General features: G+C 38.1%; 1 protein-coding gene across 1 annotated transcript; it reads left to right on the top strand.

The window, feature by feature from the left end:
* The first annotated feature begins 3,841 nt into the window (after positions 1-3,841).
* LOC142396110 (solute carrier family 22 member 4-like) lies at positions 3,842-15,956 on the top strand. Its single transcript, XM_075478644.1, has 11 exons — positions 3,842-4,051; positions 5,245-5,460; positions 7,245-7,348; positions 7,436-7,590; positions 7,737-7,908; positions 9,976-10,102; positions 10,186-10,286; positions 10,919-11,133; positions 12,518-12,700; positions 13,117-13,249; positions 15,854-15,956. Exons 1-11 carry the CDS (start codon positions 3,842-3,844, stop codon positions 15,954-15,956), a joined length of 1,719 nt encoding a protein of 572 aa, XP_075334759.1.
* The last annotated feature ends 1,057 nt before the right edge of the window (positions 15,957-17,013 follow it).

The following is a 17,013-nucleotide window of genomic DNA, read 5'->3' as shown; positions in this document are numbered from 1 at the left end:
TCTAGTGGCCACTGAATTGTGTATGTGGCTTCAGTCAGACACCTTCAAACAGTGTGGAGGATGAATGAAAAGAGAAGCTACAGAAGTCAAAACCTCTGCTTCAATATACCCAACCAGCTACCTAAACGTTTTAACTTCTCCTCATCATCAAAACAAGGTTACTCCCTGTCATATTTTTCATTAACAGAGTAACTCTTTCACTGAATCAGAGTGATGAGTTCATAACATTTTGTACACATGACCTTGGGTGGATAACACATTGAACTGTGATGGGAAACTGCTCGCCGTCATCCTCCTCCCTATTCTAGTAACGCAGAATCTGCAGACAGCGCTTACAAAAAAAAATTAAAAAAAACATCAAAACATTATTTATTTGCTTATCTATTTATTTTATTTATTTTATTGCTGGTTTGGTGTTGGACTCAATACGCAACATAAAACTCATCTGACTGAATGTTTATTGGGCCACAATGTATACACAATTATGTATTTTGCAATGATATTTGCATGCATCTCCTAGAATACCTTGAAAAGAAAGAAAGACACAGAGTAGCTCTGACTTGAACAAACCGGTACTACAGAGGTTGCACTGAGAAATGGACTGGACTGGAAGCTGGATTGATCATTTACCGCACACTCAGCATTTCCCGCTCTGAGGAAATTAATATCAAGTTAAGTTAAATGGTGACAGGGTGACTTTACTATCTTGTCCTTGCATACCACAAAGCAGTGAAACCCCTCACACATTCAGCCTACAGGAATACAATAGCTAGCTCTGTGAGATATTTACACACAAACAAAAAAACAGATTTGTGTGAGGAATTACAATAAAGCAATAAATTAGTGATTGTGTTATCACTGCTACATAGTGAGTTTTTCTGAGAAGGTCAGATGTCACTAATCACCTGAGTATGCAATCAACTTTTAGTTTACAGTTGCAGAAACACAGTGGAGTCAATCTGATCACAGATTAGTGTGCTGTTAAGTAATATCTGCAGAGGACTTGTGTAGTTAGTGCTTTTAACACACAGATGAGCTTCCTCTTAGAAGACCAGACAGAAGCAGAAGAAACCTAAGTGTGAATAAATCTGTGAATGTAAGGCAGAATGTATTGTATTTTCATACCCCAAAACTCACGCCTCTCTATATATTTATGTATATGTTCTGTTTACAAACCCAATTCCAAAAGAGCTGGGATGCTGTGTAAAATGTAAATAAAAACTATATTTGATGATTTCAGAAACCAATATTTTTTCCACAATAAAGTATTGAAAATAGAAGAAATGTTTAAAGTGAGACATTTTGTTTTTCTTGATAGCAGCAACAAGTCTCAAAAAATTGAGACAGGGGCAACAAAAGGCTGGGAAAAAAGCGATACTCAAAAGAAAAAAAAACAGCTGCAGGAACATGTTACAAGCTTAAGCTATCAGGTTGATTGGTAACGAGACAATAATGTAACTCAATATAAAAAGAACACCTTTGAGTCTCATGATTAAAGATGGCATAAATTCAGAACTTTGCAAAAGACTGCATGAATTCATTTTGGAGCAATTTCAGAATAATATTCCCGCAACATAAAATTGCAAAGACTTTGGATAAATACACATGAAGTCAAATTATTTGGTATGAGTGTCTATGTTTACATAATACATACAGAAATATTTCTTCTATGATGGAATATATTCTGATTAGAGATTTAAATGTATGTGTTTGTACGGAAACAAATGAAAGAAATTTGATCTGAGCAAAGCCCTCAATGAAAATTAAACTCTTCAATTAATTAAACACTGATTGGTTGAAAATCCAACAAAAGAAGAAAAGTATTGCTTACCCAACTTTCACCCCAAATAAATGGCCTAATATTGTACTGTTAATAAACAAATGGAGAGTTGATTTAAAATTCAGTGAGTTGTACTCACTGAATTTACAGATCAACACTTAGAATATTCCATCAAGATGTTCAACAGTGGTTAATTATTCCAAGGTCTCAAACAAACCATTTTAACTTTGCTGCCTCCATGTTTTTAGCCTTTTGAAACTCATTGCTTCATTGTATTCCCCTGTGGTTTGAGCATACTCAGAAAGACCATATCTAATCCAATCAGAGTGAAACAATCACTTAACATTAAGTATATACATGGTTGCATATCCCTGTTGATTACATTGTCAAAAGGTTTACATGCCTCTTTGGAACTGATTGATTGGCGTCTTTGGACTGATTCAAATGGGTGGGTCCATGTAAATGCAGCTAACGACTTTAACTACAGGAAACACAAAAGCTAAGTCAGTTTGACATCAGCTGATTGGCTCAAACAGTGAAACATACTTCACCTCTTTAACCTGAAGAGGGTTAAAGAGCTTCTTTGACAGTATGGTTAGGAGGTTCTTTGCTGCTGAATGATCACACTATTCCAATACACCTAGACATTTATCATCCTTCTGCAGTAAGCAATGTGCCAGTTCCATTGACAGCCTAAACCCAACTACAACAGAACCAGAGTTATGAGGAATCAGGATTAGGGGTTCAGAGTTGTTCACTTCTCTTTCATCATTTCAAGGTTGACTTTGTTTCAGAACTCTGCATGTTTGTTTTTGGATGATTTTGCAACCGACCCCCTATTTTTTAAATGTGTCAGCCATTAGAACCTTGTGCTGAGGTTTAAGTCCATGCCAGTACAACATATTCACATACATCCTGAACATCCTCGAGCACTCTGATTTGTTTTGCAGCCATAAAGGGAGCACCACCATACATGTAATTTTATGCTCAATTGCAAGACATACACTCTGTCTACCAGGTCATTTTCTTGAGTGCACCTGCTTCTTGATAAAGAGCACATAAGTTGGTTTTGTTCGACTAGCTTGCTGATAGAGTTTTTCCTTTCATCCGCTTGATTAATATTGTTTTCTCAATACTGACTCCTCATGTTGATGGAAAACTCCACAACAATTTGAATGACTGTTCTGTCATTTTTGAGCTCTTTTGTGCGTAAAAATAAAATGACCCTGAACAACACATACTTGTCCAAAAAAAACAATGCAGCTGTTTTAAACTTTTGCTACTCTGCACTAAGTACAATAATGGCGTATCCCCTGAGCAATTGTTTCAGTATCAATTTACACTTACTGAAACAAAAGCTGAAAATCTCCTCTACAATGTAATATATACATATATATATATATATATATATATATATATATATGTATATATAGCAAACATTTTATATAATGTCAGGTCTCTCAGGGAAAGAGAGGTTAACTTTACTTACAGTAAAAATGTGCTCTTATCGGGCACAATTTTCTATTCCAGCCTTGTATCAAAACTGTCTTTAGACCTTTTGCTCACTCCCGTGAAATTGCCACAATGTTTCTTCCTGCCTGTTCTGTAGTTTCAAAGTGAACACAGAGTTTTTGGACGGGGAGGATGAGAGGGGGAGGTTGAGAGGTGGGGTTTTTCAGTCTTGTCTGGAATAAAGGAGGTGTGGAGCTGTCAAAAGACGCTGGCACTGCTGCAACAGGAGCACTAGTTGTGTGCAGACAGCCATAAAAATTGCACTTATTGTAGATAGAATAGTGGCACATAATTTTTATTATGTGCTTGAGTTAGCAGAGAATACTTGTATCTGTTGCTGTTATATTGGTAATGTGTTTTTGTTTTTTTATTCATAAAGTACAAGTAATATTTGTTGTATTGTACATTTAGAAAATATTTTCTTTCTGCACTTATAGGCAGCTTAATTGTCATAGATTACTTTTTGATATTACAGTAAACTAAAGTTTTCACTGTAGCCTTAGAATTAAAAGCAAAGTGGAACAGAACAAAAATTCAAAGACCAGAAAAATGCAGGATTACGAGGAGTCAGTGTCGTTTTTGGGGACATGGGGCCCTTTCCAGAGGAGAGTCTTCTTCGTGCTCTGCTTTACTTGCATTCCATGTGGAAACAACATCCTGTCCGTCTTCTTCCTGCTGGCCACCCCTCCACACCACTGCCACATCCCTGCCCATAGCAACCTGAGCCAGGACTGGTTCCAGGCCAGCATACCTGTACAGGTAAGACCTTGTGCCAGGACTCAGAGCTGAGTGATACTCCATGTGATTTATTAATGGATGTGATTCAGTGATTATTCATCATCTGTCTTTCATTATAAGATTTATTATTCAATGGAAAGAAGATGTTGTTTTAAATCAACTTCCCAATCTCCCAAAACTTTCTCTTATGTCCATCACAACAGTTCAATTGATACTTGAAACAGCCGCAATCTATAATTTCACATAAACTGCAGATCACATGTTTAGTTATGTGGGTAAAAGTGTAGTGTTAAACCAACCAGTACAACATGAACCCGATGCTATCATCATCATCATCACTCCTAAAATATAATTTTCTGTTACAGCAGGCCATAATTCACAACTAAGGGGCAAACATTCAGCAGCTAAAGAGTAACATATTTCCTTCATGAGGCGATAGAGACCAAAAACTGAAACAGGTTGAATGTTGGGCTTATATTAGGATATGGCCACAAGCATGACTAAACGAATGAGAAGGTCTCTTTGTAACTGTTGGTATTGTATCGGCGTATGAGATAAGAGTTTTCACTGCCCCAGAGTAATCCTACAAAAGGATTATGCAGGTTTAAATAAACTGATATTAAGCACCTTGAAAAACTAGCATCATTAGATTGAAATTCCTTTATTGTTAAATCTTGTAGGTGATGGTAGTCTGGAGTAACTGAACCATGTTTATTAAAACATATACATAGAATCGTGAATGCTTACATTTCTACCATTATTTTGAAATTTAATTAATTTTCATTATGAGGAGGTCAGATTATCTGTAACCAAAAATCCCAGTCGCATATCTTCCTGGTATCTTGCCTTGCAAATGATCAATAAAGTGTTATCCTTGCATTTGTTTGTGTATCTTTATCTCCACCTACTGAACTCTGACACGAGAAGTCAATGGAATAGTCTTTATTGTCCACAAAAGACTTAAAATGTCATTTGAAAAGCTTTGCAGCAACACATGTGAAGCTTTGTGTTGACTATTTTCTATAGAAACTGTTGTCAGTACAAAGATGGTGGCCTACTGTGGTGTAAAAAGCATTTACATCTTTGTGTTCAGTAATGTAAAGATTTAGAACTGGTCTAGTCTGATCTGACGTGGACGGCTCAGGTTCAGTCCACTTCCCCTTTGCTGCAGTTTTAGTGGGAAATCAATCATAATGAGGTTGTTTCCCGGTCAGCAGGTGGATGGACAGCCCGAGAGGAGCAGCTGCAGCCGATACGAGCTGGACCAGGTGAAGAACCTGTCTGCGCTGGGATTCAGACCCAGTCCCGACTGGATCCAGAACCAGTCTTCGCTGGGATCAGAGGTCCTGCTGTCCAACCTGAAGCAGGAGGGATGTAAAGATGGATGGACCTACAGTACTGAGTACTACCAGTCTACTGTAGTCACTGAGGTACTTTTACTATTACTGTGGAATTACAGCAGCATCCCTGCAAGTGTTAATATAGTTATGTCTGCTGTTACAGTTTAATGAGCCTCTGCCTACTTGACGTTACTGTTTGCAGCTGTTTAACAAGAACATAGTTTGTTAGAACACCTTCTTTCTGTAATATCACTTGGAGGTGGTGACCTTTCTCAGTGGCCACCAATCATTGACTTGCCTCAAAAACTGCAAGAAGTTAAGGTGACACGCTGGAAATGACTGGATCTGGGTCTCCTACATGTGCCATCTGTTTGTATTGTAGTTGCAACAGATAAACCTTACATTTTTTACAAAAGAATTTCCAATTCACTGTTTTGACCAGCAACATTACTGTGTGCATTCTGCATTTCCAAACACTTTATGATAACGATAATCTATTTTCAGTAATTTAGTGTATTTATAGATCTTTATATCTGGATAAAACCTTTAGGTTTAAACATAAAACACTGTGTAAAGTGTAAACGTCTCACAAAGACAAAGCAAAAGAACAGGGATATGTAAGTTAAAAACATAAAAGACAAAAATTGATAGTGTTGAACAAAAGTTAAAAAGTCAAATTAAGAATCAGAATAATATCATTTATAAAAGAAGCCAGATTTGTTTTTCACACTTTGACCCATACTAGAACCTCTAACCAGATTTGAATGTAAATGATGAATTTACTTTTATAGCGCTTTTCTAGTCTTGCCTTATTTTGCATATCCACCCATTCACAAACACATGCACACACACACACTTTGTGTTTCTATACATTGTCCACATTTCTCATTATATACACACTCAATTACATTGAACACATTGGGAAAATTTGTAAGGCTCAGCTTCTTGCTCAAGGTCTCCAGACATGTTCAAACCACTGACTGTCCAGTTAGTGGATGAGTCTATATCCTGAACTACAGCCGAATTCACTTATGAAGCATGACTGAATAAAATTTACTTAGTGATGGAGATTATTTATGAAATAAAATGTACTTATTACCTATTGAATAAAAAATGTTTTGAGCGATCAATGGATATTTTGGTTGGTGCATACATAACAGCCTTCCTTTGTATAATTCTGCGTAAATGTGTAGTGTGAAAGCAGTATGCTGCATATTTTAAGAAAAGATAATGAGACAGCAGGAAGCAGCAGACGGAGTTAGCTGTTCATTAACCTCATAATAAACCAGGTTAAAGAAACAACTCAACATAAGAACAGAACTGAAACAAAGGATCGGGTTAAATAGTATTGAGGACAACACAATAATCAAACCCTTCACCTCACAGTGTTTTGTGACCTTGAACTATTTGGGGAGTTTTACCCTGTAAAATTATTTTCTGTTTCATATTGTTTTGAGGACAGATAAACAACAACAGGAACAGTGAGTAGGACAGCTCAGTCCAGAGGAGGAAACCCAGTCATGTTTACGTATCAAAATCATTAAAACCTGCTAACCCTGAGGCAGCTGAAACCAGCATCTTGGACAAAAACAGGCTGGAGTAAAAGACAGAGCTAAGTGGAATTAGACTGAGGAAAACCAGCCTCGCAACTGAATGTTGAAAGATGGGGGTTCCAAGAAATTAGCCCCTAAATGTATGAAGCAGACACAAAAAAATTTAAGAGGATGGATTCTGGAGGTCCAGGCTCAGAAGAATGAGAACTCAGAGGAAGAATCACTGTGCAAAGAAGAACCGAGCAGAACCATGCAGAACCAGGCAGCAAATCAAGCACAGATTTACCTAATCTGCTATTTGCTTCATATTCTCTTCTTCAGTTTGACCTAGTCTGCAGCCAGCAGTGGAGACAGCCTCTGACCTCTCTTGTCTACTTTCTGGGAGGACTTTGCGGGTGCTTTGCCTCAGGACTGATCTCTGACCGGTACTTTCTGTCTACTTCTGTGGCATTGATATGAGAATCATATGTGTTGTTGCTATGTCTGACTGCTCTCTTGTTTCTGTGCTACAGGTTTGGCAGGAAGCCTGTCCTGTTCGGTTCTGTTGCAATGCTCAGTGTCTTCAGCGGTGCTGTGGCTTTCGCTCCATCCTGGCCTGTCTTCACTGCGCTTTTCTTCATGCTGGGTCTGGGTCAGATTGCCTGCTACATAGTTGTGTTTGTATTAGGTATGTGTAACCATGACCTATGACCTTTATTGTATTCTACCCTTGTGCCGTGCCTTACTGCTGTGTATCTCAGTGGAGTCTCTGTGGACGGCAGAATAAAAGTTGTATTCACAGCAGTAAGGTCAAATATTTTCTTTCCTCTATAGGTTCAGAGATCCTAATTGGTTCGACCAGAGTCCTCTTCTCTAGCCTGTGCCTGCCTTTCGTCTACGTGTTTGCTATGATGCTTCTGCCCGGTACTGCCTTCTTTGTCCGGAGCTGGAGGCACCTGTCGTTGATAATGGCTGTGCCTGGTTTGGCCTGTATCCCCCTCTGGTGGTAAGATTACTTCAGTAAACTATTGAGATTTTTCTGTGTCTTGTGTTATCTGATTAGTTACAACCCCTTTTTAAAATTATGGACTCGCCTTTCTTGAAGGGTGTTCATCCAGCTGTTTTCATTTGGAGGGGAAAAAAATGACAGATATGACACAAAGTGAATTTATTTGACAACAAAACATTCAGGTTCTGTGAAAAAAAGAAAATTGCTGACCATTTTTTTTTTCAGATCAAGTTGTGAAAAAAATGATTGAATCACCATAATTTCAATTCAATTCTTTATTTATATCAGACACAAGTGCATGGTCCATATCACAATATAAATACATAGTAAAAAAAAAAAAAATAATAATAATAATAATAATAATAATAATAAATTGTAAAATAAAAGACAAGACAAGTACACAGCCATCAGGCATATAAGCACTCTCTCCAGTGTCGCCTAAGCTTAGAAGAGAACCTCACAGAGCTTAGTTGGATTTACTAAAGATTCAATTATACTATTTTGAGAGCAATCCAGTCGGCACATAAATGTATACATTGCATTTCTCAGGACTGCATCACATCCAGGGACATTGGAGTGTGCAAACAGGTAGCTGGCATTGGACGATCTAGGTAACTGCATCAGTAGTCTCATAGTGTCCTTATATGCAACTGTGAGCTTCTGGTAACTGTTTTTTTTTATATATTTCCACCACAAGTGGGCAGTATACATGGGTGTACAGAAGGCCCTGAACAGAGAGCATTTGACATTAAAAGAACACATACTAAACTTGCGAAGTAGCATATTAGCCTGGGCATACAATTTACGTCGTTGACGGTATATATCACGATCATCACAGAGATCATCTGAAATTATATGACCAAGGTACTAAACTTCCTTGCACACCATAAGTGGACTATCACACAGATGGAAAACAGGGAATGACATCTTCTTATCCTCTTTACTCCTCACTATCATGACATTGCTCTTCTTTGCATTGAATTTAATGTCATACAAAAGACCTTATTGAGTGCATACCTTAAGAAGTTGTTGTAAACCAGTACTACATGGGCTCACAATGGCCAGGTCATCTGCATATATGAGATGGTTAATCACAGAGCTACCAATTAGACAGCCTGTAAAACACAAACTCAGCTGGACTGATAAGTCATTCATATACACATTAAATAGTGCAGGAGATAGAAGCCCACCTTGGCGGACACCATTTGATACGTGGAATGGGGAGGATATTCCACACCCCCATTTTACACGCATTGTCTGGTGGCTGTACCAGTACACTAGGATCCTAATGATGACCGTAGGCACCCCTCTGTGCTGTAATTTCATAAATAACTTACTATGATTGATTCTGTCAAAAGCCTTAGAGGCATCAAGAAAACACATAAAAACAGTAGAGTTCTGGTTCACATATTTGGAAACCATTTCCTTCAAAGCAAATACGCACATATCGGTGCCATGTTTCTTTTTACTGATTACTGATTTAATTGATTAACTGATTTAACTGATTATCTGCTGTTACTAGAAAAACATCAAGCCTTGTAATGAGGACCCGTTCTAGAACCTTGGAGGGAATACTAGACAGTGCTATTGGTCTGTAGTTGTCTATACTATTCAGTACCATAAGGACCATAAGATTTGAATTTCTAAAATAAACTACAATAAACACCTGCATGAGTCTAAATATGCAAAGTAGTCTGCAGTTCAATAAAAGTTGATACAATGGAAAGAATTACCTTCAAGAAGGTAATTCAACTCAGAGATGGTGGTTAACAAATACTTGCAGAAAGGTTTTCTGGTAAAGACTCATGATGAACTCGTAACTCAGATTATGGTGCGTGATCTGAATCAAATTTTGGCAAATTGGTATTCCTGTTAGATAACATTGCAACTCAGATTATGTTTCTCTGCTTTTGTTTAAAGAGTGATTTAACACCTTGTTTCAGCACGAACATGTCCCCATGCTCTTATTTGAAGAATTTAATCTGTGTTAATAGATTTTGTGATGATGCTCAGATCATTTTTGTCTTTCTTGAATCTACATGTTTGTGTCCGGTTTTCCATTAGGTTGGTTCCAGAGTCTCCTCGTTGGCTGGTGTCCCGTGGTCATTTGCTGGAGGCAGACCTAGTGTTGAGGTCAGCAGCTGTGGAAAACCGAGTGGAGGCTCCAGCGGTCATCTTCCCCATAGCCACTGTAAGAACCCCTCACCTGAGACTTGTTCCACACCGTAAACATAGACTGCAGTCATTGTAATTCAATTTTTTGTTTCTCTATAGGCGGAAAAAGTTGAAACCCAGAAGGCAGAAAATCTCGGCTTCCTGGATCTGCTGAAGACAACAAACATTCGACAAGTCACAGTTACACTGTGGCTCATCTGGTGAGCTTTTCCATGTTTTTCCATGCAATTTCATGTTGCTTAAAATGATCAACACTGCAGCATCTTGCCTTGTGAGATGAGACATAAATCACTACCTGGTGTCAGGGATTTGAAACATGACTCCTTTAACATAGAGATCTGGCTCCGACGCTGGTTCCAGAGATCTGAAGGTCCATATTAATGGAAACACTGGTATAATCTTTAATAATGTGTTTTTTTTTAGATAATTTATTGGCTATGTTTATGTACTTGGCAGGCACTTTTATCCAATGCAACTTACAGTTAGGCAGATAGAGTAAGGGATCTTGCCTAAAGATCCCTATTGTAGCTTTCATGCAGGGGACTTGAACCCAGGTCACCTACATGAAAGGTGTCGATCTTACCACTACACTATCCAGTCCCCGATCTGTATTTTGAGCAAATAAGGCACTTAATTAATGTGCCGGAGTGAAAAGTACATTCTTACTGAATAACATATAGTGGGGTGGTACTGTACTTTCAAAAGTAGCATAAAACAGAAATACATGTGTGACGTATAACTAACGCAAAACTGTATTTGAGTATATGTATATAGCAAACTTTCCACCACTGTCCTTCACTGATTTTCAGTCTGGTTCTTTTGTCATTGGCAGGTTTTCTATGAGTGTCAGCTACTTTGGATTGTCCTTTAATACATCCAGTCTCAATGGCAACCCCTTCCTGAACTACTTCCTGCTGACAGCTGTTGAGCTCCCAGCGTACTTTGCCAGCTGGCTGGCAGCACGCAGTTGTTCTCGCCGCCTCTCATTTATCAGTTTTTCGCTGCTGGGGGCGCTAGCACTGCTTTTAATTCAGATCACGCTGCACAGTGAGTACGAGCAGCATTAACTTTTACTCTACCTTTTTCAGTTCAATTCAGTTCACTTATATTTATATAGCGTCAAATCACAACAAATGTCATCTCAAAGATACAGTCCAACTCGAGCCAATTACAATCCAATTCATTGTAATGCAATCATAATCCAATTAAATCAAATTAATTCAATTCCAAATTAGTCAAATTCATACAAAGATAATTAGATAAAAAGTCACTGAGCAAAGCTGAGGAAACTGCACCAAAACTTCTCTTGATTGAATCCCCTTCTTGAGCATGCACACAGCGAAAAAACTAGACCAGCTGGTCTTTCTAATCTTTCTGTCTTTGTGACTGTAAATATCCATCATGTTGTTTTAAGCACACAATGGCTGATTAGCACTCCCTACTTACTGTTGCCTTGCAGTCTTTACAAAAATCACGGCAACTGAATTTACAGCTAAAGTTCTTGAAAATTTTCAAACAGAGGTTGACCAACAAAAAGTTTCTCATCTTGCCAGTGATTGACGACAGCTAAAGACACCAAAAGATGCAAGATTTGTTCATAAACCAGAACTGTGCCAATAATCTTATCCCCCACAACATCTAACTCCTGGCCAAATTATTTCAAAGTAAACAAATTTCAATTTCAAAATATATTCAGCAGTGCGTTTATTTTACAGTCATATGTTGTGGGTTTTTGAGTCATGATATTGATGATAAAGATGTGTTCATCTGAAACTCATTAGAAACATGCATGCAAGCATGTGGAGAGATGTGGGTTTTGCATTTGGTTTTGAACAGTAGAACTTGATCTTAAAATCCAAGCATAAACACATAATCCTGGACTAAGAATTCAGGGCCTATACAGACAAAAGACACCCTCAAAGCAAGCAGGAATATGGTGTCTAAACGACTATTGCAACTACTATTATGCAACGATTATATGCAAAGACTTCTTAAATCAAATATAAAGAAACAGACAATTATCCTGGAATGATAATGTTCATTTCCACTACGAGGGCTTTCCTGAAAGATCAGGAACTGTATGTGAAACTTATCATTATTATAAATGATCTTACCTTCAACCCATTGGAACTTTCAAGACGATAGTTTTACAATTTTAGCTCAGTACATAGACAATATTTTAGACATTTAAATTTGCTTGATATTCTTGGGGCTTTGGTCTAAATACATGAACTTCTTCATCCTGGGAAGGATTCTTAATATTAGTGTTTGGGAACTCAAAGTTCTCAGAGCAATAAACAGGAAAGCCCCTGAAAATGAAGTTTACTAAGCTATGATTGGGCACCTAAAGTTTAGTACTCGGCAGTAGTTCAGTGCTTTGAAATACTTTGTTTCTTTCTTATTGAGCTTATAGCCCCTCTCATCCCTGCAGGTCATCCAGTCGTCACAATGTCCCTGGTGCTGCTGGGTAAATTTGGCATTCTGGCTGGCACCGGGATGTTATATATATACACTGGGGAGCTGTCTCCCACAATCATCAGGAATACAGCAATGTCATCCTGTGCTATGTTCTCCAGAGTGGGGTGCGCTGTTTCTCCATACCTGCTGGAGCTGGGTGAGACCCCTGAATCCACACACCATAAAAACTTGAGTCTAACATCTTTAAGCAGTCATTTTGATTTAATTAGATTAATCCATACTCAAAAATTGTTAATACACCTTTATATATATTTGTATATATATATATACATATATATACATATATATATATATATATATATATATATATATATATATATATATATATATATATATATATATGTATATATATGTATATATGCATATAGATAAAAACTGTAGTAACATTAGTGGAAATACCAGCTCCACAAAGGTTATAGTTGAAAAGGTGGTTGGGCTCGTTAATTACAGACAACTCTGAGTAGCTGTTCTTTGAATTAAGTGAACTTACGCTCATCGGGTTAAATAGTGAACTCATTGATCTTACATGATGGTGTTTGGGTTTGTCTCCAGCTGTGTTCAATCGCCTGCTGCCATGGATTGTTGTGGGTTTTCTATCGCTTCTTAGTGTTCTGCTCTGCATCTTCCTGCCAGAGACGTTCAAACAGCTTCTGCCCGACACCATCCAGCAGATGCCGGTCACACAGTGAGTCTGCACAGCACTGATACATTGGAAGCGGATGGTTCTGCTGCTTTTGCAGGGGAATTATTATCTGCGTTAAAGCCAGATTTGTGGTTGTACATTGGGAGTCTTGGAAAGAATTTAGGAGACTATGAATCTAGTCGCCACAAGTTTACCTTAGAGAAACTAAGGAAAACATGGTAAAAACTAAAGACTAAACAGGAACTTAAAGGGATAGTTTGCCTCTTTTGACATGAAGCTGTATGACATCCAATATTAGCAATATCATTTATGAACATTGACTTACCCCCTGCTGCGTACTGTGAGCCGAGTTCCAGCCTCGTTTTGGCGTTGACGAAGGTAGTCCGGCTAGTTGGCTGGGGCTAAAAAAATGAAGCGTCTTGCTTCTCAAAACAATATGCGTTCAAAAGAGTAATACATTCGCATCACAAAATCGTTGTGCAGGAAAAAGTCAGACCTTACATCGTTTGGCGATATTTTTGCCTCCCTTGATATCAATGCGTCCAATGTAAACTGGGCAGACCGAAGAGCAGACCGAGCAGTCCCCTGGTTCCGAGCAGCAAACACCGTAACAGGTGCAGCTATCACTAGGTGGTTGGACGCATTGATATCAAGGGAGGCAAAAATAGCGCCAAACGATGTGAGGTCTGACTTTTTCCTGCACAACGATTTTGTGATGCAAATGTATAACTCTTTTGAACGCATACTATTTTGAGAAGCAAGATGCTTTATTTTTTTAGCCCCTGCAGTCAACTGGCCGGACTAGCTTCGTCAACGCCAAAACTCGGCTCACAGGACGCAGCGGGGGGTGAGTCAATGTTCATAAACGATATTGCTAATATGGGATGTCATACAGCTTCATGTCAAAAGAGGCGAACTATCCCTTTAAAACCTAACAAAACTAATAGACATGACAGTATCACCTCCTCCTGACTGAACGCGAGTGAGCGATCAATAAAAAGTGATTAGAATGTGTACTTCTCAATCAGCCTGTCCTGATGTGATGTCGCTCTGTCCAGCGATGACGCCGACCCCTTATAAAATCGCCCGCGCTGTCTCTATCTGGACAACATTTTGCGGCGGTGTCCCGCCCCTAAACACTTCTTATTGGTTGAAATGAACACGCTGCTTCCTGTTGACAAGCTAGTTTGCAACAAGTCAGCATCACTCAGGGAATAATGGATGAGGAGAAGCTGATCTTTACCGTGGAACAGCACCCAATGGTTTATGACCCCAAACACCCGTACCACAAAGATCTGAACCGAAGGGAGCCAGAGAGCTCTGTGTTTCAAGTGAGTACTTTCTGAACCAATAGAATCACTCCCGACAAAATCGTCACGCTGCATGTCAGGACACCCTCGCGAAATTTCGTCGTCGTATCGCGTCAGTTTCGCTCGCTCGCTTTCAGTCAGGATGAGGTGTAATGTGAAAATGAAACCACATCCTCTTTTAATTCTGAGTTTTTACATATGAGAATATAATATAACATGATCTGGTCCTTATCAGTCCTTAATTTTAGGGAATTCCAACCTTAGATGAACAACAATATTTTATATATTACACTATGTCAGCATTTAAAGAATAAAATCTATACAAAAAACAATGACTTTATACTGGAAAAAATCTAAATCTTACCAAGTATATTTGTCTCATTGAGTATCTCATTACACTTGATATAAGAGACAATTGCCTAACAAGTACCATTTCAGCAAGATATAGGGACTTGTTTTAATACAATACATCTTGAATATCTTGTTAAGTGAAAAAGTCTTGAAAACATCTTGTTTTGAGTCATATTTAACATGAAACAAGCTTTTTTTTCATTTGAAGAGGTTTTAAAGATAATTTCAAGATCACTTTTAACTCAAAAGTCCTAAATATTTGATTTTATTTCAAGAAATCTTGACAAGCCGATTTTCACTGGTTCCATTGGCATTTTTTTGCTTATTTCAAGCAAAAACATATTTTATTTGTTGTTTTTTTTACTTATTTTTGGAGGGGCATTTTTTCCAGTGCAGGTTGTTGGTACTAACGATGATTCTACAAGCTGTTGAATCATAGGTTTAGTTAGGTTAGGTTTTCACATATTGCTTCTGTACGTTGGCTTAGTTTTGTTCAGTAGATAATAACACAGTGTAATATATCATGTGTTGCTGTTCATCAGAGGTTGTATTTATCTAATTTAAAGACGTGGTGAGGACCAGATGAGTTTTTGTTATGTCCTGTTACGGAAAACCTTTGAATTAAATGAGGGCGTACTTTATTTTATATTTGGGGGAAATTAATTGTTATAATGATGAAATGTGACATATTATGAGCACACGTGTTTCTACTGCTGCCTCATTGAAAGGGATAGCCATGAGGCAACATCCTCCCTGGGGAACAGCAGAACATAGAAAGATAGTTGCACAGAGGTAGTGACAGTTTACAGAAGGGAACAATATGTAACAAGTTATTCTATAGTATATGTATGATGGAAAATATGTGAAAACATACGATGTACAGAAGAGCAAAGCAAAGCAAAACAGAAAAACAAAGCAGCTACAAAGAGCTGAGAAAAGACTAGCGCAGACTAACTGTTGCATCTTTTTTTTGTTTGGTATCCAGGTTCAGGTGTCCCTGGGCCTCCACCACTCCTCTAAATGATGAAAGCAAATCTATTAAATACCAGAGCACTTCAATTGAGATCATCTGCTCAACTCGCTTATAAGACACAACAAAACAGCAAGCAAAAGTTGCCGGAAGTCAAATGATTTGCACAAGACAAGAAACAGGAGGAATTTGAGACAGTTGTGCCTTTGATGCTTAAGTATGTTTTGAGTAATCTTCCCAGAAAGCTTTGGCCCTGCTGTTAAGCAACTCATACTCCTGGGAAAGTTTCTGAGGATCAGTTATTGGGAAATAAGAGTGCCTTTTGGTAGAAAATCCTCTCAGCTCCCACACAGAAATGATCCTGACCTGAACTCGGTTTTTCATAACATAGTCCAAAAACATTAAACAATGATGTAAGCTAACTGTATGAGCCCCAGATGTAAGAGAAGGATTCAAACAGTAGTTATGCAGCCCAGCTGTGTAATGCTTGCAGTCTACGTTCCAGTAGATCACTGGCACAAAAACTTCCAGTAATAACAAACTGTATTTTTTTAATTCACAAATGAGATTCTAATCGGTGTAGTCAGGATAGTAGTGTTGTTTTGTGTGTCCACCAGCTGGTGACTTGTATCAGTAACAGAGGACTTGAGGAACCTCCAGGGGTACATTCACAACACCTCAACAGTTGCGACAACAGTTTATTGTCTTTACAAATAGAAGGGAGTGTTGCAAGACAAAGAGCGAACAAGGGAACTCTTTTTATATTAAAATCAAAGGGGAAAGATGGCATCCCACAGCAGTTTACTGCAGTGAAGATCAAGTGTATATTGTGTATCTATCATAAACTGAAATGTTGGATTTGAGATGATGACCACAACACTACTGCCGCAATCAAGATGAATATGAAAGTAAAGAGAATTATAAGGATAGATTGTTATGTCATAAGGATAGAAATTAATGTAAAGTGAATTTGAATGTGGATGGTGTAGCAGTCGCAGTGCTGCAAGATTAAAGAATTGGAAACATGAACTTGAATTTTTTTGTTGTGTATGCACAGATTGTATGGTTTGTATGAAGATGACAAATGTAAAACTGCATATATATCTAATGAACTGTTTGGGTAATAATTCAAAGTTTAGACATTTCAAATATGCATTTTCCCAATTTAATTAACG

This window comes from Odontesthes bonariensis, chromosome 12, assembly GCF_027942865.1.
Source record: "Odontesthes bonariensis isolate fOdoBon6 chromosome 12, fOdoBon6.hap1, whole genome shotgun sequence".
NCBI lineage: Eukaryota > Metazoa > Chordata > Actinopteri > Atheriniformes > Atherinopsidae > Odontesthes > Odontesthes bonariensis.
Note: the sequence above shows the minus strand (reverse complement) of the source record. Positions and strands in the feature narration are given on the sequence as shown.

Bases quoted from the DNA above. Each gene is read 5' to 3' on its own strand.
- LOC142396110 (XM_075478644.1), top strand. From the start codon at position 3,842: ATGCAGGATTACGAGGAGTCAGTGTCGTTTTTGGGGACATGGGGCCCT. The intron at 7,909-9,975 runs GTAAGATTACTT...GTTTTCCATTAG, and splicing joins GCCTGTATCCCCCTCTGGTG to GTTGGTTCCAGAGTCTCCTC. The intron at 10,287-10,918 runs GTGAGCTTTTCC...TGTCATTGGCAG, and splicing joins GTTACACTGTGGCTCATCTG to GTTTTCTATGAGTGTCAGCT.